Source organism: Penicillium coprophilum (assembly GCF_028826855.1).
Source record: "Penicillium coprophilum strain IBT 35676 chromosome Unknown utg000001l_segment0_segment0, whole genome shotgun sequence".
Classification (NCBI taxonomy): Eukaryota; Fungi; Ascomycota; class Eurotiomycetes; order Eurotiales; family Aspergillaceae; genus Penicillium; species Penicillium coprophilum.
The window spans coordinates 791,049-812,776 of record NW_026622720.1 but is presented as its reverse complement, the minus strand read 5'-3'; the positions used below and the strand labels follow the sequence as shown (position 1 = coordinate 812,776).

General features: G+C 49.3%; 11 protein-coding genes across 11 annotated transcripts; 2 read left to right on the top strand and 9 right to left on the bottom strand.

Moving 5' to 3' along the window:
* Positions 1-522: 522 nt before the first annotated feature.
* Positions 523-1,218, bottom strand: N7500_000297 (uncharacterized protein; the record flags this gene model as incomplete). The annotated part of the gene is made up of 1 exon (XM_056671443.1): positions 523-1,218. The coding sequence occupies one exon, from the start codon at positions 1,216-1,218 to the stop codon at positions 523-525; it is 696 nt and encodes a 231-aa protein (XP_056537016.1).
* A 291-nt stretch (positions 1,219-1,509) lies between these two features.
* Positions 1,510-2,276, bottom strand: N7500_000296 (LITAF-like zinc ribbon domain-containing protein; the record flags this gene model as incomplete). The annotated part of the gene is made up of 3 exons (XM_056671442.1): positions 1,510-1,672; positions 1,735-2,182; positions 2,240-2,276. The coding sequence occupies 3 exons, from the start codon at positions 2,274-2,276 to the stop codon at positions 1,510-1,512; spliced, it is 648 nt and encodes a 215-aa protein (XP_056537015.1).
* A 414-nt stretch (positions 2,277-2,690) lies between these two features.
* N7500_000295 (uncharacterized protein) lies at positions 2,691-2,918 on the bottom strand (the record flags this gene model as incomplete). Its single annotated transcript, XM_056671441.1, has 1 exon — positions 2,691-2,918. One exon carries the CDS (start codon positions 2,916-2,918, stop codon positions 2,691-2,693), a length of 228 nt encoding a protein of 75 aa, XP_056537014.1.
* Positions 2,919-3,638: 720 nt separating this feature from the next.
* Positions 3,639-5,673, bottom strand: N7500_000294 (ankyrin repeat domain-containing protein; the record flags this gene model as incomplete). Its single annotated transcript, XM_056671440.1, has 2 exons — positions 3,639-5,250; positions 5,306-5,673. The coding sequence occupies 2 exons, from the start codon at positions 5,671-5,673 to the stop codon at positions 3,639-3,641; spliced, it is 1,980 nt and encodes a 659-aa protein (XP_056537013.1).
* Positions 5,674-6,357: 684 nt separating this feature from the next.
* N7500_000293 (uncharacterized protein) lies at positions 6,358-6,849 on the top strand (the record flags this gene model as incomplete). The annotated part of the gene is made up of 1 exon (XM_056671439.1): positions 6,358-6,849. The coding sequence occupies one exon, from the start codon at positions 6,358-6,360 to the stop codon at positions 6,847-6,849; it is 492 nt and encodes a 163-aa protein (XP_056537012.1).
* Positions 6,850-8,036: 1,187 nt separating this feature from the next.
* On the top strand, positions 8,037-10,493 carry N7500_000292 (1,4-alpha-glucan branching enzyme GLC3; the record flags this gene model as incomplete). Its single annotated transcript, XM_056671438.1, has 7 exons — positions 8,037-8,261; positions 8,312-8,411; positions 8,461-8,573; positions 8,630-9,321; positions 9,374-9,709; positions 9,770-10,400; positions 10,467-10,493. The coding sequence occupies 7 exons, from the start codon at positions 8,037-8,039 to the stop codon at positions 10,491-10,493; spliced, it is 2,124 nt and encodes a 707-aa protein (XP_056537011.1).
* A 972-nt stretch (positions 10,494-11,465) lies between these two features.
* On the bottom strand, positions 11,466-13,471 carry N7500_000291 (F1F0 ATP synthase subunit beta; the record flags this gene model as incomplete). Its single annotated transcript, XM_056671437.1, has 7 exons — positions 11,466-12,188; positions 12,233-12,397; positions 12,465-12,781; positions 12,899-12,941; positions 13,003-13,088; positions 13,229-13,395; positions 13,461-13,471. 7 exons carry the CDS (start codon positions 13,469-13,471, stop codon positions 11,466-11,468), a joined length of 1,512 nt encoding a protein of 503 aa, XP_056537010.1.
* Positions 13,472-14,521: 1,050 nt separating this feature from the next.
* N7500_000290 (cytochrome c oxidase subunit IV family protein) lies at positions 14,522-15,315 on the bottom strand (the record flags this gene model as incomplete). The annotated part of the gene is made up of 3 exons (XM_056671436.1): positions 14,522-14,611; positions 14,704-14,897; positions 15,069-15,315. The coding sequence occupies 3 exons, from the start codon at positions 15,313-15,315 to the stop codon at positions 14,522-14,524; spliced, it is 531 nt and encodes a 176-aa protein (XP_056537009.1).
* A 709-nt stretch (positions 15,316-16,024) lies between these two features.
* N7500_000289 (actin-binding ADF family protein) lies at positions 16,025-16,864 on the bottom strand (the record flags this gene model as incomplete). Its single annotated transcript, XM_056671435.1, has 5 exons — positions 16,025-16,294; positions 16,349-16,397; positions 16,464-16,709; positions 16,786-16,796; positions 16,859-16,864. 5 exons carry the CDS (start codon positions 16,862-16,864, stop codon positions 16,160-16,162), a joined length of 447 nt encoding a protein of 148 aa, XP_056537008.1. The 3' UTR covers positions 16,025-16,159.
* A 937-nt stretch (positions 16,865-17,801) lies between these two features.
* N7500_000288 (glutathione S-transferase family protein) lies at positions 17,802-18,602 on the bottom strand (the record flags this gene model as incomplete). The annotated part of the gene is made up of 2 exons (XM_056671434.1): positions 17,802-18,359; positions 18,450-18,602. The coding sequence occupies 2 exons, from the start codon at positions 18,600-18,602 to the stop codon at positions 17,802-17,804; spliced, it is 711 nt and encodes a 236-aa protein (XP_056537007.1).
* A 670-nt stretch (positions 18,603-19,272) lies between these two features.
* Positions 19,273-20,946, bottom strand: N7500_000287 (SH3 domain protein; the record flags this gene model as incomplete). Its single annotated transcript, XM_056671433.1, has 3 exons — positions 19,273-20,653; positions 20,707-20,790; positions 20,852-20,946. 3 exons carry the CDS (start codon positions 20,944-20,946, stop codon positions 19,273-19,275), a joined length of 1,560 nt encoding a protein of 519 aa, XP_056537006.1.
* Between the last annotated feature and the right edge of the window lie 782 nt (positions 20,947-21,728).

Below are 21,728 nucleotides of genomic sequence, written 5' to 3'. Positions count from 1 at the left end.
CAGAGCAGCGTATTACTAGGTTTGAGATATAGGAGTACTTCTTCATCGAATATAAGCCATATTTGGACGCTCTTTACTTACTGTACTTTCTGTTTCTAGCGTAATTTTAGGGGACATGCTCCAAACAGTTCACGGTGCGCATCGAAGCGGTTGTTTCCCTTACTCATGTCCAAAAAGCAGTTGTCTTCTTACTGGGGTTCTGAAAGTCGGAGCCAAGCGAATGTTTCCTTTGTTTCTCTGTGCTCGTCGTTTATGTTCGAGCATTTTGCTCTGCTACTGGTGCAGATGATTTCATCTGGTCAAAATGCGTATATATCTTGTATTTAAACCTTGAATTCCTCTAGGTTATATTGAATATAGTGACTGATGTAGATTGAAAGGTCAGAGTATATCGAAATTTACAGTCATAACTCATTCTAAGGGCAAGATTTTGGACTGCCCACTCAATACAAAAGCACTGTCTCAAGAACATCCAATCCTAGTTTTAGATAAACCAGACAAAAGCCAGCCGAAACATGTCACTCAACCCTCCAGATCCACCAAATATCTAACCCCGGAGTCCAACAACCACCAAGAAGCAGTCTCATGCATCCATCTCAAAAGAGGCCTCTCCAACGGCATTTTTCTCACCTCATCCGCTTTCTTCCACATAACAGTCTCACTACAAAACGTAACCTTCCCTTCTTCCTCACGATTACTATCCTCATTATAACTAATCGCCAATCTCCCCTGTACATAATCCACCGTCTCGACCTTGATCTCAAACTCAACACGATCCCTGCTCCGCACCACAACCCGATAAACCCCACAAACCAAATCCCCGACCTCAAAGTCCAGCGCGGAAAGATGTCCAGCTCCGAAACTCTCCTTCTGCTCCGCTGTCTTACTAGCCATAGAAAGCATCAGCGCCTGCGGAGACCGCGAGAAAGCCCTCATGTTGCGGCGCACGAGTCTTTTGAAGAGTACATCTGTGGTCTCGCTGCTGGGGAGAGAGGCCCGCGGTACAGACTTTGAGGCGTGGTCGTATATAGTGAAGTACCCATGGCCCAAGACAGGCTCCGGGATGGATTCTATACTTGTTGGTTCCGGGGCTGTGGAGAGGGTTCCGATGTGGGACTTGTGCGTTACGCGTTTTGATAAGCGTTCGTGGAAGATGTAAAAGTAGATTACCGAGGAGCTGGTGATTACTGCCGTTGTCGTGAAGATAAGACGGATCATGTTTGTTTTTTGGGCTATGAGATGTCAATTGTGATGTTTGGGGATTTGAGAAGAATGTCAAGTGGTCATCGGATACGAGGACTCATACGAGGCTTGGCGCGTCATCCGTTCAGTCTGTCATAGCTTAGCTAGTTGGCACATTGTTCGTATTAATTCATGTTAATCCATATAGCCAAATTTGTGACCATTTCGAAAATAAAAACAAATCAAACCCAGTGCAACCCCAAACCAATGATCTCAAACACGAAGTGGTATCATTCTGCAAAGACAAAAAGCACAGTAAACAACTCACTACCTCGCTCCATTCTGCAACATAACTACACGACCACTATTATGCCATTTCACAAGCCTAGCCCCACACTGCCCACAAGCATGCTCAACATCCTTAAGCGATGACATCAAGTAAGGGATACAGCCGAGGCAGCAACAAAAGCAAAGAATAGCAGCCCAGCCACTATTCAAGACGAAAGGTCAATCACTATTCCGATATATCGCGATCAATAGAATCCAACTTACTGTGTAGTTGAGCCGCTTACAGGCTGAACGCGAGTCATCTCCCGCTTTCCACAAACCGGACAATCAACCGGACACGGCGCAGACTGCACAGCGTGTAGCGGGACGGCCGTGGCATATGGACTGGGTTGGGCGGAAGGTGTGTAGAACTGCTGTGGCTGTGCTTGGTTTTGGGGGTATTGGGGCAGGGGCTGGCCTGAGTACGCCTTCTCGGGTGGAGTGGCCATTGGTGTTGCGGCGTAGGCTGGTGCTTGGCCGATGGAGTCGGGTTCGTAGGGGTAGTGTTTCTCTGAGGGGCCATTTATTGGTGTTGGGGTGGAGCTAGAGTGTAGGGTGTCTGGGAAGGATTGTCCAGTGTGCGAATGGGTATCGGGATGTGGGCTCACGGGGCCTTGGGCTGGCTGGTGTGAGAAGACGGCTTCTGGGGCTTCGCTGTATGTGGGAACTGGTGCTGGAGGTTGTTAATTATTGACTATTTTGTTGGGGTGCTGAGGGGGTTATGGCCTACTTGGCATTGGCTCAGGGTGTCCGGGGTGTCCTGTCATTGTTTCTGTTGACTTTGAAGTCTGGGGTATTGGGGAAGTGGGTTGGTATGTTAGATGTTTCACTTTTATGCATCAATGGGGGAAGGGGTTATAAGTAAAATATGACAGCCTACAACATCTAGAGGAGACATTTGAATGATAAAAATAGGTCAAAAGATCGTCAAGGGCTATGCAATACATATTCAAGAAGTGATATGGCTGTGTATTTCCTATTCAGGTTAGCTTTACCTTTTGGGGTTTAGCCCCCCAATACGCTGTTTTGTCACTTCTCCCGTCTCGACATCCCAAGACTAGGCCTCATGTATGTAGCTATCAAATTCCTCCGGTGTGGCATTACCAAAAAAAATGTAGCACCATACTCTCTCATATCTTCTTCCTCAGTGAGAGCCCTCATTTGAAATATCTTCGCTTCGATCAGTTCCTTCTTACCCGATTAAAACATCGCACCAGTGCGTCGCAGGAGAATACAGAATCTGGCTTCTTCGTCGGCACTGGGTGAACCTTGCGATACATGGGTGCGGGGGATCGATAGGAAAGCATGTCAACAAGCTCAGGATGCTCTTTGACGAGAGCTCCGCCAGTGAAGGGGTAGCCGTAGACCATGCATCCTCCGGTGCCAGACACAATCCGCGCAGTCGTCATTTGAGCAAGGCCTCTTGATGTGCAGATCATGAGTCGACCTCGGAGATCCATGAGCGCTCTCAGGGTACAAATGACAGTTTCAATATGTAGGAATTGGGAGAAGCTTGCGTTGATTAGGGAGATACCTTGGCATTAGGGTATACCTACAGATATACCATCCGACTGTTGTAGGGCTTCCGTGCTCATAACTCTCACCAGAAATGGGACGAAATACGTGAGTTGGCCAAGGGTGCGCTAGCAACTTACGCTTGTATCTTTAACAAATACATATGTAATACTCCGTACATACTCCACGCGGACTCGTGGTTTAATATTATCATTCCCGACGGGGGCGATGATCCTGAACGCGGACCCAATCAGGGAACTGGTGCCGATCAATTCCCACCTTGGCGCTGAGCCTCGAAGGTTGAGTAGGCTTAGACGCGCTTAAATCAAAATCTCGGGATATTTAGCCCCCAATTATCGTGTCAGTCCAATCATCTTATTAGGGGGCCCTGGAATAAGGTGATGACGATGCAAGATAGCACTGAGTATATGTATCGGGTCTTTGTTAGCTATGGCTAATGGATCTTCTTCTCTTCAAGGTGGCAAAGCTACAGATAGAACATACATCCCAACTTTCAACTCCAAAACATCTCCTAAAAATCAAAACCTAGATCAAGAACCAAACTCCCTTCACGCTAGATGATAGGTATCATAGACAGACTCCATAGATCCCAATCAAAAATACTGATACCGAACAGGACCCCCAAGTCGATACCCATGCTGTTCAAAAATCTCTAAAATCTGTCTCCTCTGCATATTCCTCGCAATATCAAAAACCATCTCCTTCCGACCAGTTCCCCCCTTAACAAACGGATTTGCTCCATACTGTACTAAAAGCCTAGCCATCTCCACTTCGTCCGACTGAACCGCCTTATACAACGGCGTGTGCCAAGGATACCGCATATGATCAACAGCCGCACCCCGTCCAAGCAATAACTTCGCAACCCTCATATTCCCATTCAACGCCGCCATCGCCAACGCTGTCTCCCCCGTAATATTAACAGCATTAATATTCGCCCCGCATTCCAACAACAACTCCACAATCCGGTCCTGGCCGTACGTGGCAGCCTGCGAGAGCGCCGTCCTGCCATTCCCTGTACCCGCATTTATGTTTGCGCCTGACGCGATCAGGGTCCGCACGAGGCGGTCGTAGCCGCGTCCTGCGGCGATGGAGAGCGCGCTCTCGCCTTTAAGAGTCCGTTCATTTATCTCTGCGCCGTATTCGATGAGGAGGCGGACTATGCCTTCGTGATTGAGTGAGACGGCGTACATGAGGGCTGTTAGGCCTTGGAGGGTTTGGGCGTTGACGTCTGCGCCTTTGGAGAGGAAGGTTTGTACGACAACGTATTGGTTGGATGCTATGGCTGACATAAAGCCTTTTTTGGACTTGGTCATATCCCATAACATGCGGCTCATTCGATGGGGCCTTTCTAGGTTTTTGGTAACCCTGAAGGGGTAGATGTCTAACGAGGGATTGAATGGCCTGCGCTGGATGGGTGCGGATGGCCTGCGCTCGATGGGTGCTTTCACCGTCTCTGGGAGGTCCATGTCGATGTATGGTAGAGTAGATTCTGTGGAAGCTGGGATGGGGAAGTCCTCGATTGGTAGTGCTTCTTTCTGTGTGTCTGTACTGTCATGAATATCCAGCCTTACGGGTATTGGAAAGTCGTTGGAGGGTAGTGCTTGTTTCTGTGTATCTGTGCAATCTTGCATGTCCAGCTTCGCTGGTATTGGGAAGTTGTTTGCTGGTAGCACTTGTTTCTGTGTATCTGTGCAATCTTGCATATCCAGCCTCACTGGTATTGGGAAGTCTTCCCGTATTGCCTCTTTTCGTGGATAGGGCTGCACTTGGCTGGAGTTTGAACTGTGCTTATCTGAAAATGAGAGGCCTTTTGGCGGGAGAGGAAGAAAGGGAAGACCACCCGGTTCGTCTGATAAATAGTCATTGTCGTCCAGGCTTCTCTGGCGTTCTAATTCCAGGTTCGGTGCTGGTGCCGTATATTCATGGACTTCCTCCACTGGAGCCGTGTCCCCCTTAAAAGGTAGTGGACTTTCTGTCTCCACTATCTTTTGAAGGGTCGAGATAGCGAAGTCACGATTCAGAGCCACCAAGTCCGGGGCAATACCAGTAGCGACCAATTCTCCCTGCAGCCGAGTCCAAGCTTCATTTTTCTCAAGCTTTGAAGAATCCTTCAAAACATCAGAGGCAATCAAGGCGTCCCTCTTGCCAGCACGAATGTCATCAAGAAAACATCTCATTGCACTCTCAATAATCTTCTGTGATGACCTGTATAAGTGTTAAAACCCAGATCAACCAAAATAGGACATCAGCGCGAACACACGTCATCATATTCAAATTCATCTCACTAATACCAAAAATGACCGACGAAAGGCGCGCGCGAATATCGGAAATGAGGCTCTGCGCCCCGAACGTATCTGGATGTAGCACCAGCTTCTGCAATTCCCGCAGAATGACATCGCATGTCTCCAATCTCTTTTTCAGGACTGTGAAATGGACGCATCCTGCGCCCAGAGAGGAGGCATACACCTCGGTCGCGCTGAGCATACCCAGGAGCAGCCCAAGCTCGTTTTGGGCCTGGTTTGTTAGGGCCGTTGACCCGCGCGTCGACTCATACAGGGAGTCCGCTAGCAGTCGGACTGCGGTAGCTTGGTGGCATGGCCGATAGCCTGCTACTGCTTGTAGAGACATTTTAGGCTTGAGAATAGGCAATAGGACCAGCCCTGAAGTCCGCTGATAAGTGCAACATCCATGAGGGGCCCGTGCAGCGGCTTTTGGCCCCCTCGTAACGTCGTAACGGAGGTTTGGTGATTATGTCATGTATGTGAGCTGTCAGAGCGTATTCTAAAATTAAATCAAAAGTAAAGAGAGTCAATGAGCCTCAATTGAGGAAGACTTTGATGGGAAAGATAGTGGGAATGGGTTGAATTCAGTTGAGATTAGATCCATGTGCGTAGTGAAGGGAAGACTACTCCGTACAACCTCCCATATTCGATCTCAACATGAAAGATCTTTTAAATTAGACTATTTACTGCTTGTTAGTTGGCTGCTTGTTCATCTCATTGTCAACTTTTCCAGTCCTATTATGTCTGTCTGCGAAGATTAAGCACCCACCTTTGTCTCCTTGTCCAAAGACTCGATAAAGGATATCTGTATAACAACTTGTGGCCTTTGTTCCTTTGTCGATTCATTGAACTAACTCTTTGTCTAGTGAGTCCAGTCAGTATCGACGGGAGAAGCATAAATAGGCGGACCCTTCCATCCCTCCAAGCTCTCATTCCCATCATCTACCACACCGAAGACTCGAGGTAAGAAAACCTACAACTATCCACTTTGCTGATCAATTCGCAGTCTACTTCTCACCAGATAGTCAACATGAGCTCCAATAGATACCCATGCACAGAAGAGGTCGACAGGATGGACTATGAAGAGCGATTCCTCACCGCATGCGATAGCTTCAGGTCTTCTCTATACGAGGAGTTCCGGTTCCTAAGTCTCGGCGATGGGATCCGCTCTGAGGTCCTTCCAGTCCTCCACAAGATGGTGAGGCTACTGGAGGTCATCTTTGTCCTAGGTGAGGAGATGGCACGGTCATGTCCGCGTTGTCTCACAGTTCGCAATAAGCCCAAGAACCACTTCTTCACCCAGTTTGAGCATCTGTGTCGCGTACGCATCATGGCGCCCTTGACAAAAGCCATTGCTGACCTTGAAGCTGATGAGGCGTCGTCAGATCCGAGGGCAAGCGTTGACTTTGTTGTCGCGTCGGATTTGGATGATATTCGTCCCAGTACTATCTTGCTCTCTAGTGCGCCGCTGCCTCTGGATATGAGTTCCTGCGTTCAGCTTTGTCACCTTTCCCGCCCGTGATATTTATGCGACTTATCTACTTACTTTGTTATTGAATAAATCAGGTGTATCTTTTGGGGTTTCTTCCATTGTAGACCTCCGTTCTATATCAAGTAGACGCTGCTATGTTTTGAGATCTCGGTAGTTGTCTAGGTCCTTCTTCAAGGGCACGAGCGATTCCATGTGTATTCCGAGAGGTTATATTAAAATTACGACACATTTAATTCCAGTGGTGAGACCCGTCGTAGTTGTGTGAAGGTTGGGATATGGTAGCTAGAAATTTTTACAATAGGCGTTTTCAAAATAGTTGCTCTGGCTTGCCCAAGTCGCTGCCCAGCTCCAATAAGTCTTTGAACATTTTGGGCCCATAGACACATTGACATGAATTTTAGGGATATGAAACAAGAGTTTGAATGATGATCTCTCTGACTCGTTGAGAATCCTCATTCTCACTCTTGGCGTACTTGATTCAAATAGCCTATATACTATGCTCGAAATAGGCTGGATTATGTTACTCTGGCAGCTCTTCCTTCTATAGACAACCCATAAATCATGATCCAGACTACCAAATTGCGCATGTCTCAATTCTGCAAAATCTGCAGTTCTAGCCAGGTCCAATATGGACCGAGCACTTTCCAAGCGGTAACTATACAAGCCCAGTCCTGTGCCTAAGCGGGTACCTGCACGGTGAATGTGTAACTGATATAAATATAGTCCGGTGAGAAAATACGCTCCAATGCAGACACACCTGCTCCATAGATAGCTTCGCATTTCGGGCTTTGCCACTACGTCATAGATTAAATTTTCATAGCACCAAGTCTCCGAGCCGATCATTTGAAAGAGGATTGGAGGTATTACTTGTCCAATAGGTAAAGAAAGAGAACAAATATATGTTATCGACATACATGTATATAGTAAACTATCAAGTGCCTGGAAACAGCTCTCTTCGTACCTGGCGGATCCGTTCCCGTCGCTCCACATCCCCACTGGAGCTCGAAGTTCAGAGTCCAGATGCATATGCAGTTACATTTACATTTGCTCTAAATTGCTATGCAAGGAAAAAGATTGACACAGACATCCCACCGAGCAAGCAAATTTTTAGAAGGACAAAGCGTTGAGGGGTTGATGTCACATGTTCCCCGCTGGATTTCCTTGATCTGGACCTTCCCCCATTCTCCCTCTCTCTCTCTTAGCTCTCCCCACCAGATATGTCTTCTACAAACAGCTCAAATATTCCCAATGATGGTACAGGTAAGCTGACAATTATCACCACAAACAAACATGATTTCAATTTTAACCAAAAAATAGGAGTGATCCAGCTGGATCCTTGGCTGGAACCTCATCGCGATGTCTTGAAGCACAGATACCAGGTAGTCGAGACATGGGCCAAGACCATCAATGAGACAGAGGGTGGCCTGGACAAGTTCAGCAAGGTGAATTGACCCCTATCGATTGATTTCCTCGGTACTAATACGCTTATCAGGGCTACGAAACCTTCGGACTTCATGCACAACCCAACGGCGAGATCAAATACCAAGAATGGGCGCCCAACGCAAAGGAGGCTTCTTTGGTCGGCGAGTTTAGTACGTTTTGTACTGGTCATATTTGAGAAGCTTGAACTGAGACTGGCAGACAACTGGGATGTCAATGCCAACCCCATGACGAGGAACGACTTCGGTGTCTGGAATGTAACGGTACCGGCGAAGGACGGTGCTGCCGCTATTCCCCACGACAGCAAGATCAAGGTTAGCACTTCGACCCCACGTATAACAGATCACCCCCCCACTAAGAGCCCCCACAGATCACAATGGTGCTCCCCAGCGGCGAGCGCATCTACCGAATCCCCGCTTGGATCAAGCGCGTGGTCCAAGACTTGAGCGTGTCGCCCGCATACGATGCCGTTTTCTGGAATCCTCCCGCGGAAGAGGTGTACAAGTTCCAGCACGCCCGGCCTAAGAAGCCCGAGAGCCTGCGCATCTACGAGGCGCACGTTGGCATCTCGTCACCAGATACCAGGGTTGCTACATACAAGGAGTTTACGAAGAACATGCTGCCCCGCATTAAGTATCTGGGATACAATGCAATCCAGCTAATGGCCATCATGGAGCATGCGTATTATGCTAGCTTCGGGTACCAGGTGAACAACTTCTTTGCGGCGAGCAGTCGCTACGGATCCCCAGAGGATCTTAAGGAGCTTGTTGATACCGCCCATAGCATGGGCCTGACTGTACTGCTTGATGTGGTTCACAGCCATGCCTCCAAGAACGTCATTGATGGACTTAACGAGTTTGATGGAACGGACCATCAATACTTCCATGGCGGTGCCAAGGGCCGTCATGAGCTGTGGGACAGCCGTCTGTTCAATTATGGAAGTCACGAGGTGCTGCGTTTCCTTTTGAGTAACCTGCGCTTCTGGATGGAAGAGTATGGATTTGATGGATACCGCTTCGATGGTGTGACCAGCATGCTCTATACGCACCATGGTATCGGAACGTACGTGCACTCTTCTACTATATTTGAGAGACCCGCTAACTGAAAGAAAAAGAGGCTTCTCCGGTGGATACCACGAGTACTTCGGGCCATCTGTCGACGAGGAGGGCGTCACATACCTCACTCTCGCCAATCAGATGCTGCACGAGCTCTACCCAGAATGCATCACGGTGGCAGAGGATGTCTCGGGCATGCCTGCACTGTGTCTACCTCACGCACTAGGCGGTGCCGGTTTCGACTACCGCCTCGCAATGGCCATTCCAGACATGTGGATCAAGCTGTTGAAGGAAAGCACAGATGATCAGTGGGATATGGCCAACATCTCCTTCACGCTCACCAATCGTCGCCATGGCGAGAAGACTATCGCCTACGCCGAGAGTCACGACCAAGCGTAAGCCAAATCTCCCATCTAGCCTCCAATTATCCAACCAACTAACACACAACCCCACAGCCTCGTCGGCGACAAGAGCCTAATGATGTGGCTCTGCGATAAAGAGATGTACACACACATGTCCACTCTCACCGAGTTTACCCCCATCATCGAGCGCGGCATGGCCCTGCACAAAATGATCCGCCTAGTAACACACGCCCTCGGCGGCGAAGGCTACCTTAACTTCGAAGGCAATGAATTCGGCCACCCCGAATGGCTGGACTTCCCACGCGCCGGCAACGACAACTCCTTCTGGTACGCGCGTCGTCAGCTGAACTTAACCGAAGACCCTCTTCTCCGATACAAATTCCTGAACGAGTTCGACCGCGGGATGCAGCTCACCGAGCAGAAGTACGGATGGCTTTCTTCGCCGCAGGCGTATGTCAGCCTGAAGAACGAGAGCGACAAGGTCCTTGTCTTTGAGCGTGCTGGACTCCTTTGGATCTTCAATTTCAATCCCAAGCAGAGCTTCACCGATTACCGGGTTGGTGTTGATGTCCCCGGTACCTACCGTATTGTTCTTGATACGGATGAGAAAGAGTTTGGTGGACTTGGACGGAATGTTAAGGAGACACGCTTCTTTACTACTGATATGGAGTGGAACGGGAGAGGAAATTTCGTGCAGGTTTATATTCCTACGAGGACTGCTTTGGTATGTGTCTTCCCATGTTTCCCATCTTCAAGGTTGTCTGGTTTGCTGACTGCTGGGTTCTTACAGGTCCTTGCTCTGGAAAATACTCTGTAATGTGAATACCAATCCATGTCTGTGTCTTGCACGCAGCCGAGTCGGAGAGTGAATATCTTGTGCTGATTATTCCTGGCATCGAGTGTTATTCTTCGCTATGAGACGTGCTTTGACCTGACTTCTTCTTTCTGTAATGTCTTGCATTTTGTTTCTAATCACTCATATAGCTATCTATACCTAGCACAGTCTCATATCACATAAACTTGTTTCTGACATACCATGCATCGAACTGGACAGAGAGCTTCAAGATATCAGGTTGCAGTGTAGAACCATATCTAAGGATCAGAACTAGAGCTCCATACAGACATCGGGTCAATGATCAAGTTGACATCTGTATACGAATGTTCATCTCTGCCCACTACATCTACACCTACATCTACGCAAGACCAGGACGCCATCACAAAGGAAATGTCGAGAATCAGGTTTTGAACTCTAAATACACAAAATAATGAAACAGGCCGGTCAAGGGGGGTTGTGTAAGGTATCTCTCCAATCCAGACCGGCTTTAAAATCCCATCACGCTATAGAACGCATCAACCTCCCCCCGTCCATCCCAACCCTAAACCTGTTCCCTCAATTCCCAAACACCACAATTCAACTCTCAGAAAAAACCCAGACACTTCATATTCCCTTGCTCGATTTCCTTTCGGATCGAGTCTAGAAAGAATGACCCCAATGATGCCAACGTTGACGCGACGACCAAGCAGAAAAAAAAGTGAAAGCAAATCCCCTTATTGTTGCATTGGTTTTTTTTCCCTTTAGGGGTAATGTACATGGTAATATACACGCCTCAAAAAGAGAAATGATGTTGTCGCGTACAACGTTGGAACATTTTTGGGTGTTCTGACAAAGGGAATTAAATGGAGGGATAAACAAGAGAGAATAGGTGAGGGAAAGAGAGGGAACAGAAGAGAGATTGAAGATGGAGGGGGAAGTTAAGACGGCGCTAGCTAGCAAATGACAAAATTACATTTAGGCCTTGTTCTCAAGCTCAGCCAGAATCTTCTCACCCTTAGCGCGAGCAGCGTTGATGTCACCAACCATGTAGAAGGCGGCCTCGGGGAGGTCATCACCCTCACCAGCAATGATGGCCTTGAAGGAGGCGATGGTGTCCTTCAAGTCAACAAGGGTACCCTCGATACCAGTGAAGACCTGGGCGACGGCGAAGGGCTGGGACAGGAAACGCTGGAGCTTACGGGCACGCTCGACGGTGAGCTTATCAGCCTCGGACAACTCATCCATACCGAGAATGGCAATGATATCCTGGAGGGACTTGTACTCCTGGAGCATCTGCTGGACACGGGTGGCGGTGTTGTAGTGCTCGTCACCGATGATACGGGGGTCGAGCATACGGGACTTGGAGTCAAGGGGATCGACGGCGGGGTAGATACCCAACTCGGAGATACCACGGGACAACACAGTGGTGGCGTCCAAGTGAGCGAAGGTGGTAGCGGGGGCAGGATCAGTCAGATCGTCAGCGGGCACGTAGACGGCCTGGACGGAGGTAATGGAACCCTTCTGGGTGGTGGTAATACGCTCCTGCATGACACCCATGTCAACAGCCAGGGTGGGCTGGTAACCGACGGCAGAGGGAATACGGCCGAGAAGGGCAGACACCTCGGAACCGGCCTGGGTGAAACGGAAAATGTTGTCAATGAAGAGCAACACATCCTGACCCTCCTCATCACGGAAGTACTCAGCAATGGTCAGACCAGTGAGGGCAACACGGGCACGGGCACCGGGGGCTCGTTCATCTGACCGAAGACAAGAGCGACCTTGGAGTCACCCTCAAGCTGGATGACACCGGTCTCCTGCATCTCGTGGTACAGATCGTTACCCTCACGGGTACGCTCACCGACACCACAGAACACGGAGTAACCACCGTGGGCCTTGGCAATGTTGTTCTAAAAGGTCATGTATGAGCATTTGATGCTATTTTTCAAGGATAAAAATGGAGGGGGAAATCCTTACAATCAGCTCCTGAATGAACACGGTCTTACCGACACCGGCACCACCGAACAGACCAATCTTACCACCACGGGCGTAGGGGGCGAGCAAGTCGACAACCTTGATACCGGTGACGAGAATCTCGGCAGAGGTGGACTGGTCGACGAAAGCAGGGGGATCGGCGTGAATGGGAGCGAACTTGGTGGCCTTGACGGGACCACGCTCATCAATGGGGTCACCAGTGACGTTGATGATACGGCCGAGAGTGGCAGGGCCGACGGGGATGGTGATGGGAGCACCAGTGTCAGTGGCGGTGACACCACGGGAGAGACCCTCGGTACCTTCACATAACGTTAGTTGAAGCTCTCATATACAGTAGGGACACGGTGGGTCGCCCGATCGGGAAAGGAACGACACGGTGGCCCAAGAAAGGGGGATGAAGGGGGAGTGAAGCTTACCGTCCATGGCAATAGTACGGACGACATTCTCACCCAAGTGTTGCTATAATGGCATTGTTAGCTTTGCGATTTGGATCAAGGTTTGAGCCAATGAGATCACGTACAGCAACCTCCAGAACGAGCTTCTGGCCGTTGTTGGTGGTGGTAATGGCGTTGTAAATGGCAGGGAGCTTCTCGCCGTCGAACTTCACTGTAATATGGCGAATAGAAAGTCAGATACGGTTTTGTTGATGGTTTGGGGGTTGATTTCGATGGTTTCGGTGATGGATTGGGTCCAGGGAAAAGATTTTCGCGAGGTGCCCATTTCCGTCAGGAGTCGACAACACGTACCGTCAACGACGGCACCAATGACCTGGTGAACCTTTCCGGTCAAGGAAGCATCGGAGCTAGCGAAACGAGCAAGAGCCGGGAGAGCATTGGAGCGGATGGGCTGGAAGGCGCGGGCGACGGGGGTCGTCCGGGCAAAAGCAGCCCTCCCAAAGGACCGGGCAAGACCGCTAAAGAAGGAAAAAAAAAATTAGTTTTCAAATGAAAGGGAGATTAAGATTTCATATAATCATACCTCTTGAACATAATGACGGTGTTGAAGAGTGTGATGAAGGGGAGAGGTGAGGTTGGAACGGGAAAAGAGGGAAGAAGAGGAAGGGAAGAGGTTGGTGGATGGGGACTGGTCGCCCTTAGCCTTTCCGGGGCGGTTTTGCCGACAGATCCCGTGATGAACCGAGCACCAACTTGAGCTTTCTACAATGTAAAAGAGCTTGATTTTCTTATTTAGAATGATTTTTTTAGCTATAAATATGAGAACATCTATTGTTTCTAATTCTCCATTGCCACTAATTTCTCGTGGTGAGTTGGTGGCCGAGGAAGCTCAGCCCGTTGCCCTGGAATTCGCGCACACACACCGGGGCTTGGCGGCCGGGTGCAGGGAACCTACGGCTTTTTTCTTAAATGACGGAGAAACCTTGATATACAACATATATAAAAGGGAAGGGAAGCTATGTCAAGGATTCTCAATAGGATATAGATGATGAAGTTCAAAGGTCCTTTGATCCGAACATATCCATCGGAAAATCTCTGACGTCTCAACCAATTCCGGGTAGAAAAGGAATGTATACTCCATAGAGCACTTATAGAACTTATACTTATAATTTGAGGCTAGTTTTATGCTCAATTTATTCAATATTATTCCCTATCAATATGATCTATAGTCTATAATTCTTTTGATATTCTTCATCACCATAGAAACCCTCTCGAAACCATTTTCCGCAGGGATTCTCCGCACTTACGTTGCTTCCGAATCACTCCGTAGACCACGCCATCCCGGAAAACATACACATACAATCTCTTATAGTCAAAATTCGAAACACATTCTCTATGGCTACAAAAGAGATACATTGATTATAGCACAGTACGGGATACACGCATTTTCGAATGCTTGCCAAAAAGGATAGAATGGGGGAATAGTCGACAGCTGCACGCACGGGAGACCCATCCTCCGATACAAAGACATGTTGAACATGGCTATGGAAAGAGCTTGGAATAAAAACGACGTGTAGGTCGTGCGATGGATGCCATCCGTCCTGCGTAGATATCAAATCATTCCCGGTCGGGCGATCGGTACATCTATGACTTCTCAAGAGGAGGGCTCTGGACGAAGCCCTTGCCTTCATAACCCGGTTTGCTGATACCGTGGATGGGGTTGATCTTCTCTTTCTGTAGGTGGATAGGTTAACATCGTCCAAGTTGGCTGGGGCAGAGACTTCTCCCGACCGCGGTCGGAAAGGGAGGGAGGGATATATATGTACCAGAGCATATTCGTTGGAGGCTTCCTGCCACTCCTTGGACATAGTGCCGGGCTGCTTGCCAGCAAAGGCGTGGATGCCGTAGAAGATGGCAACGGAAACGGCAGTGAGCTGAGCCACCTTGAAAAACACGCGCAAGCCCTCACCCTTGGGGGCCTGGGCACGGGGACCGTGGGCACCGAAGGCAATGTAGTAAGCTACAGCAGAAAGAGAATTGATGTCAGCGAAAAAAAAAAAGGCTACTTGCAGAGACAATTGTGGAGGTTCGAGGGGTCGGGCCATCCCGAGACAGATAACCTCGGAAGCCTTGGGATAGTCGAAGGGAGAGGCTGTATTTCAAGCACACGCGTTCTAGAGATAGCACGTACCGGCCTTCTTCTCCTGCAGAGTCATCTGGTGCCAGTCGACCTTCATGCGGTCACGGAGCTGCATCCAGAGCTCGGCCTGCTCCTGAGGGGGCATGACCTCCCAGCGCTTCTCGATGTTGGCGAGGGTAGGGTTGGGGATAGCATGGTCCGAAGCAGCGCGGGTCTGCACGGCATTCACAGCAGTTGGGGTAGCACGGACGGCCGCGGTGCTGCGAGGGACAGCGCGAGAGACGGTGCGAAGAAACATTGTGCGGCAGGCGGGAGGTGGAAGCACCACGTCGAAATGGGGTACAATTGAGGTAATTAGAGTGGAGTCGGGTGTCTAAAAGCCAGAGAGCACGCCAGGGCACGGCTTAGGAGAGAGTGGAGGGGGGTCGTGGATGGAGATATGACTTGAAGACGTTTCTTGTGGTTTGAGGTGGAAAGGCGAGGAGCCGGTCGGGACTAGTGCGGTTTTGGTTTGGCCGCTTTCTCATTGGCTCCTCGCCCAAACCGGCACTTCCTACCAGTTAGCATCATCATCATTCTCAGCCATATGGCATGATGTTATTTGTTGCTGATCTTTTGACCCTATGTACCTTTATTCTTTCTAATTAGACTGTTCTTATGCCTCTATTCGCAAAATACCCCAGTTTCAACTAGTCGCTCAAGTGCCTTGATTGTCGTCGGAATCTTTACCCGCCTAGAAACTAGCCCTGTCAAGCGATACCCTTCGCAGCAAAAGCCAGGAGTTGTCCGGTTGCTTAACCATTCTACATTCAGCAGCATGCAGCTCGAGATCTTCTCACCAACCGTGTGCAATATAACCAACAGGCAACAAGATTCTGTGCCCGATTAACCAAATAGCCTCAACCTGAAGTAAAAATCATTCAGAACAAAATTGGAACAGGCTGGAAGTGAAATCAAGTCTCTTCAGGCTTCTCGCGAAATTAAAAAAAGACACGGGCCAAGTCGTAACGGTCTTGCATTGCAACTAAGAAAAGAAAATGGGAGAACGGTGTGCAGAGAAGTTTATGAATTGATCGTTCCGCGGCGCCGTCAAGGGCGCACCCCTATCGGTCGCGCAGCCCGGATCCAGCCGGCGCTATCATTTATGCCTTGCCACCGCTGGCCTCCTTCAGGACTGTCTTCCACTCGATATCGGACTTGTCATCGGCGTGGATGGAAGTGACGACGTTGAGGGCGTTCTTGAGAACCTCGCGGGTGCTAGCGTAGATCATAGACCACTGAAAATAAATTAGTTACTGTCTCGGGGCATGAAATCTGATTGGGGATCTTACGAGAGTAGGGGTCACGCTAGGCACCCAGGAGATGAAGATAATCTTGCTTCTGTGAGAACAATCAGGTCAGCGGTGGGGGAAACCTAAGAACAATTGCGATTGTAGGAATGCGTACCTCTTTCCCTCGCCTTGGATCTCGTACTCGACATCATAGACGGCGTAGCGGGGGGAGGGGCGGCCCTGGCTGTCCTTGGCATCGGCAAGCTCGTTGCGGAAGACCTCGTAGTCCTGGTCCTTGCCAATGGAGTCTACAACAACCGACTTCTTGTCGTCGGCAATCTTGTAGATGATGTACTTGGTCTTGCCGTGGCTCCGGCTGAAGTCTTGGAAGGCAGTGATGCAGTCATCTTGAATCTGGACACTGTAGGGGGGCAGGTGTCAATAAATAGTGAAATTGAGGGGAAACCGGTTTGTGAGCGCGGGAACCGACGACTTACCCGGATGCGAGCTGCGCAATAACGTAGTTAGTATTGGATATTATATAACATGCGTTTGGGAGTCAATACTAACCGACATGATGGCTTATGTAGAGAGGGAGACAAAAAAAGGACGGGCTGTCTAGTACTATGTCAGTGGCTGCGATGGCAAAACTCAGGGGGTCCCTCGGGCTTCTTATGTTTAACATGAAGAGCCAAAGTAGTAAGCACTCCAATGACTTACAGGAATGAAGAAAGCGAAGATCAAGCAACGGAGACGGATGAAACGGGGAAGATGGAGTTTGAGGGGTGAATAGTTTCCCAGGTGTTGCCATGGCCATAGTGGGGGTGGCTGCACGTGATATCAGACTTTTGATAATTTAAGTGCTCGGTACTTGTTGACAACTCGGGTGACGTGTTGAGAATTGATCTAGTAGGCTTTGTTTTTAAGATCTCTATGATTTCCGAGGTTATTGGGGTCTTCGACTTGAAAATGACATGTAGTATCCGGTATATCCATGCTTATATTGAAGAATACTTCTTGTTCTCATGAACTTTTTTTGTTTCCTTTGACATCGAGGTACCCTGTATAGTATACTAATTGGGAAATCGCAGCCTGTAGCTGCATAACATGTACAGAGTACATCCTACGTTAAGGATTGAGCCTCTTCGATGTGGGTGCGGGCTAAAATTGGCCGGTTCAACCATGGGACACGTCAGTGGCTATTTTTGTCTTGGCCCACCATTTATGCATCTACCTAACGTAGAGTGTGTGGTATGGAAGCAGGGCTTATTACTGCCTATATTGCAGGGTTGTCGCAATGCTTATGTTTATCATCGATGCCTATTAGGTACCCAACATACTTATATTACGCAGCATGGAATCTAGTTTCATTACCAATATATATATATTTGACCAACCCTGAATAAACACATATCATCTGATTCATTTCTCATTCCTCAATGCCAAAAAAAACTACCCGAAACAGGACATCAGATCTAGACCATGCAGGTAGATACATAAACAGAGCCTAGACCTAAACCTTGGCCGCGGGCGCAAACTTAGATCTCATCTTATCCGCCACAGGCTTCTCATCATAAATGAAATTAACACTGTCATGTGCAGCCGTTGCCTCAGCCCAGCGCTTGAACCTGGGAGTCTGCTCCAGCAAAGTAGTCAACTTAGCAGAAAGCAGACCATGCTCAGGCTTCGCGAAGCTCAAAAGTCTCAACAAGAACGAGCCCGACTGAACCTCCGCCAGAGTCAACTTATCACTACCACCAAAGAACGGGCCTTTGCCCTCCGTGTCTGCCAGAAGGGGCTCAACCTCCTTCGCAACAGCAGCGACGAGCTCTTCGGCGGCGGCATCACGCTCGGCCTCATTGGCGGCGCGGACACCGGCGAATAGATGAGGGACGACCTTGCTGAAGAAGGCATCGACGAAGAACGCAAGACGCGCGCGGTAAAGGGCGTTTGCGGGTGATGTGGATGGGGGGAGGAGGTGGGTTTGGTGTGCGTCTGCGAGGAATTGGGCTACGATGCCGGATTCAGGAATTATCTCTCCGTTGTAGGAGATGGTGGGGACGAGGCCGCGCTGGTGGGGATGTCAGTATAGACCAGCAGGATATGTGGTGCAGATGTATAGATAAGAGAGTGGGTATGGGAAAGCGCGATAGCCACTTACAGGGTTGATCTCAAGGTACCACGGCTCGCGGGGAGTGTTCAGGTCGATTGTGACTTCTTCATAGTCGAGGCCGATTTCCTTGAGGGCAATGTGTGCACGGTGGGCCCAGGGGCACAGGCGGTTGGTGTAGAGGATGATCTTTGGGGCGGACATTATGAATTGCTGTGTTGATAGTGTAGAGGATGGGAAAGGAACTTATATAGAGGAAGACACGCCATTATAAAAGACATTGCGGAATTGAGGGGAATGGATTAGTCAAGTGCAATTGTTAATCAATCGCCAAATGGAGCGATTGTTCCTCCGAAAACTCCGTTTCCGCATAAGAATGGAATGCCATGGAATGCATATTTGGGCATTCATACTTAGATATGAAAGATCATTGCACCTCAAGGTCTGGTAAAATTGGTCTAATTATGTACATACATCAAAGCCACTATATGTGTCCGATATCTGACCAACCCACTTTCGGCGATCCATCGGGGTAAGCCTAAAGTGACAACCCGATGTGTAGTACATAAAGAGACCGGAGATGTGCTCTAGGAGCAAAAAAGCACATTGTCCGAGTCCGATGCGCCAGCGATCGGTTCCACACGAATCAAGTGGAAGAATATAGTGAAATAAAAAATCAGGAAAAAGACGAAATGACCGTCATGAAAAGGGGGGGTATATCGAATACGAGTATAAAATGAGCATTGAGCCGATCGTTGGGATCGTTCGGAGGGGAATGGCCAGCCAAGGTCTAAAAAAAAACACCGGACGGAAGAATCAACACGCTGTCGTCAAGACGTAATTTTGCATGAAAACCGAGAATTGAGAACTGTGCTCAAACTTCCTCGTCTTCCTGGCCGCCATCGATGATCTTGTGCCAGTGCTGAGGGAGACAGATACAGACCAAGGGGAAGGCCTTGATTTCACCTGACGGCATCGGTGACGAAGCACCATGCATACGCGAGCCACTCGAGACACCACTGTCGCGTTGTTCGCGGTAATTCAGATCCTGGTCCTCAGCGCGTTCGGGGAGTCGCACACCCGTGGCCCAGCCATCGTCCCAGATGCCAATCACCCGTAACATCTCACCTCGGTCGAGTTCGAATTCGTCACCCGCGCGTGGGGAGTACGCCCACAGGACAGCAACCTTGTCACCAGCGTGAATCTCATCTTGAGAGTAGTAGTCACGGAAATACGACAGCTGCTCCGATCGACCACTGGTTACTGCTTCGGGGGAAGAGTATTGATTTGTCGGGCCGGATCGAGGGGAGCTGTCGCTTTCTAGTCCTGCCAGAATCGAGCTGCTCGAAAGTGAGCCATGACGTTTCCCGGTCACTGGTGGAATGCTCTTGGACATGGCTCCTGGACTGGCACCCATGCCTTCTGAGTCTGAAGTGTCGCTGTACTTGGCACCACCGTACATCGCCGCCGAGGTACGCGAATAGGCGGGCGATGAACTGGGCATTTCGCGCAGTGCTGACATCCGTGTGACTCGGCCTCCGGGGACCATGTTGTATGAAGTTGGGCTTGGGGGCTGGTGCATCGATGGCGGTCCACCTTTTCTTTGTGGGTTTGGTTGGTTTAGCGCAGCTTCATTTTGATTTTCACGACGGCGGCGGCGCATGAAAATGCAAAGGAAGGCAATGAGAGCAGCGATAATGGCAGCTCCTACAACGGCGCCAATTACGATCCCAGCAATTGCGCCACCCGACAAACCATGGCTAGAATCCCCAGTGGCGGAAGGCGAGGGCGTGAGAGGGGGTAGAGTGACAGTCGGTACTGGGACACCGTCACAGCGACTCGTGGCGTTGGACTTCGCGCAGCAGCTATCGGTAGCATTGGCACAAAAGGTGCAGAGACCGATGGTATTCGTTGCAAAGCCACAGTTGTGAGGCTCATTCGCAGCTCCTCTGACACAGTCTCCAGAAAGGGCGCGGGATGGTTTTTCGCAGATGGTCAATTCGGCGTAGATTAGGTCCGTGTAGTCCTTGTCACTTTTGACGCATAAGTCTGTATTTGCCATGGTTTCCTGTTCACTTCGGGCCCAAAGTGCGCATGTGTCGACACAAATTGGCAGCGAGTCGTCCGTGGAAAGTTTGCAGTCGGATATGGAGCTTTGCACGACACTGCTGCACAAAACACTGGTTGTATACTGGGCATAGTAGTCGTTTGGCGCACTCGTATTGAGGCCTTGACATCCCAGCAAGTCATCATACCTGGGAGCACTGATTAGTGACTCTCCTCCCAGTCCATTGGCACCGATACATACTTTGACGAGATATATGATCCACGGACATAATCTTTTAATGAATTATCGAAATCCGTCAGATTCGATACATTCTTAAGGAAAGGGCTAACAGCGTACTGTCAGCAATCATTTTCCCCCATGCTTATTCAAGCGCGTTTCCACTCACAAGGTCGCATATAGACTGGAACTAGTTGAAATGGATGAGCTACTCCAGGCAGGACAGGCACTTGACCCCGACAGTGAAATACAAGAATCCGACATGTCGGGCACAATAGGTGGTCTGGCCTCACAATGAACCCCTTTGGGTTATATCGCGGAATGTGTCAATTGCGATCGAGAATGTCCCAGGGGCGCGAATCGGATATTCGAAGTGAATTGGATAGAATGGTCGACCCCAGGCCGAGACTCAAGCTCGAGAAGAGAAAAAAAAACGCGTGAAAGGAAGGTGAACGAGTGAAACGGGGTTGTGAATGCCCGGAAGGAAAGGTCAACCGAGCCCCGTAGGCGCTCTGGATTCGAAAAGTTTCGAGAATGAAGGGAAGAGAGGATGACAAGACGAAGTTCTAAGATTGGAAAGACAATCTTCAAGATGGTCTGGGCGTGGTGGATAACAGGGGGGAAGAGACCGGGAAATGAGATGGGCAGGAATTATGAAACAGGCATAAGCTGTAAGTACACAGGTACAGTGGTACAGACACGCTAAGCTCAATCTTATTGCCTACATATAAAGAGGCTAACAGACCTCGGGAGTTATATATTGGAGAAATAATATGATAAAAGGGGGTGGGGGATGCTATCCCGTGTTTATCTTTTTTTTCTTCTCTCTCTATATTCTCCAGACTCGTTTGGGCACCAAAGCTCAATTGAGACTGACATTATATACAACATATACAGAGTAGGGAGTATACAATACAGTTTCAATTATAATTGACAATGGCTGTTTTATGCCTGTTGTCAGATTCTGACCGGTTCCTCTCTTCGTCCTCTAAACTCACTAGTAACCCGTTAGCGGCTCAGGACGATCGCTATCACGAAAAAACTCG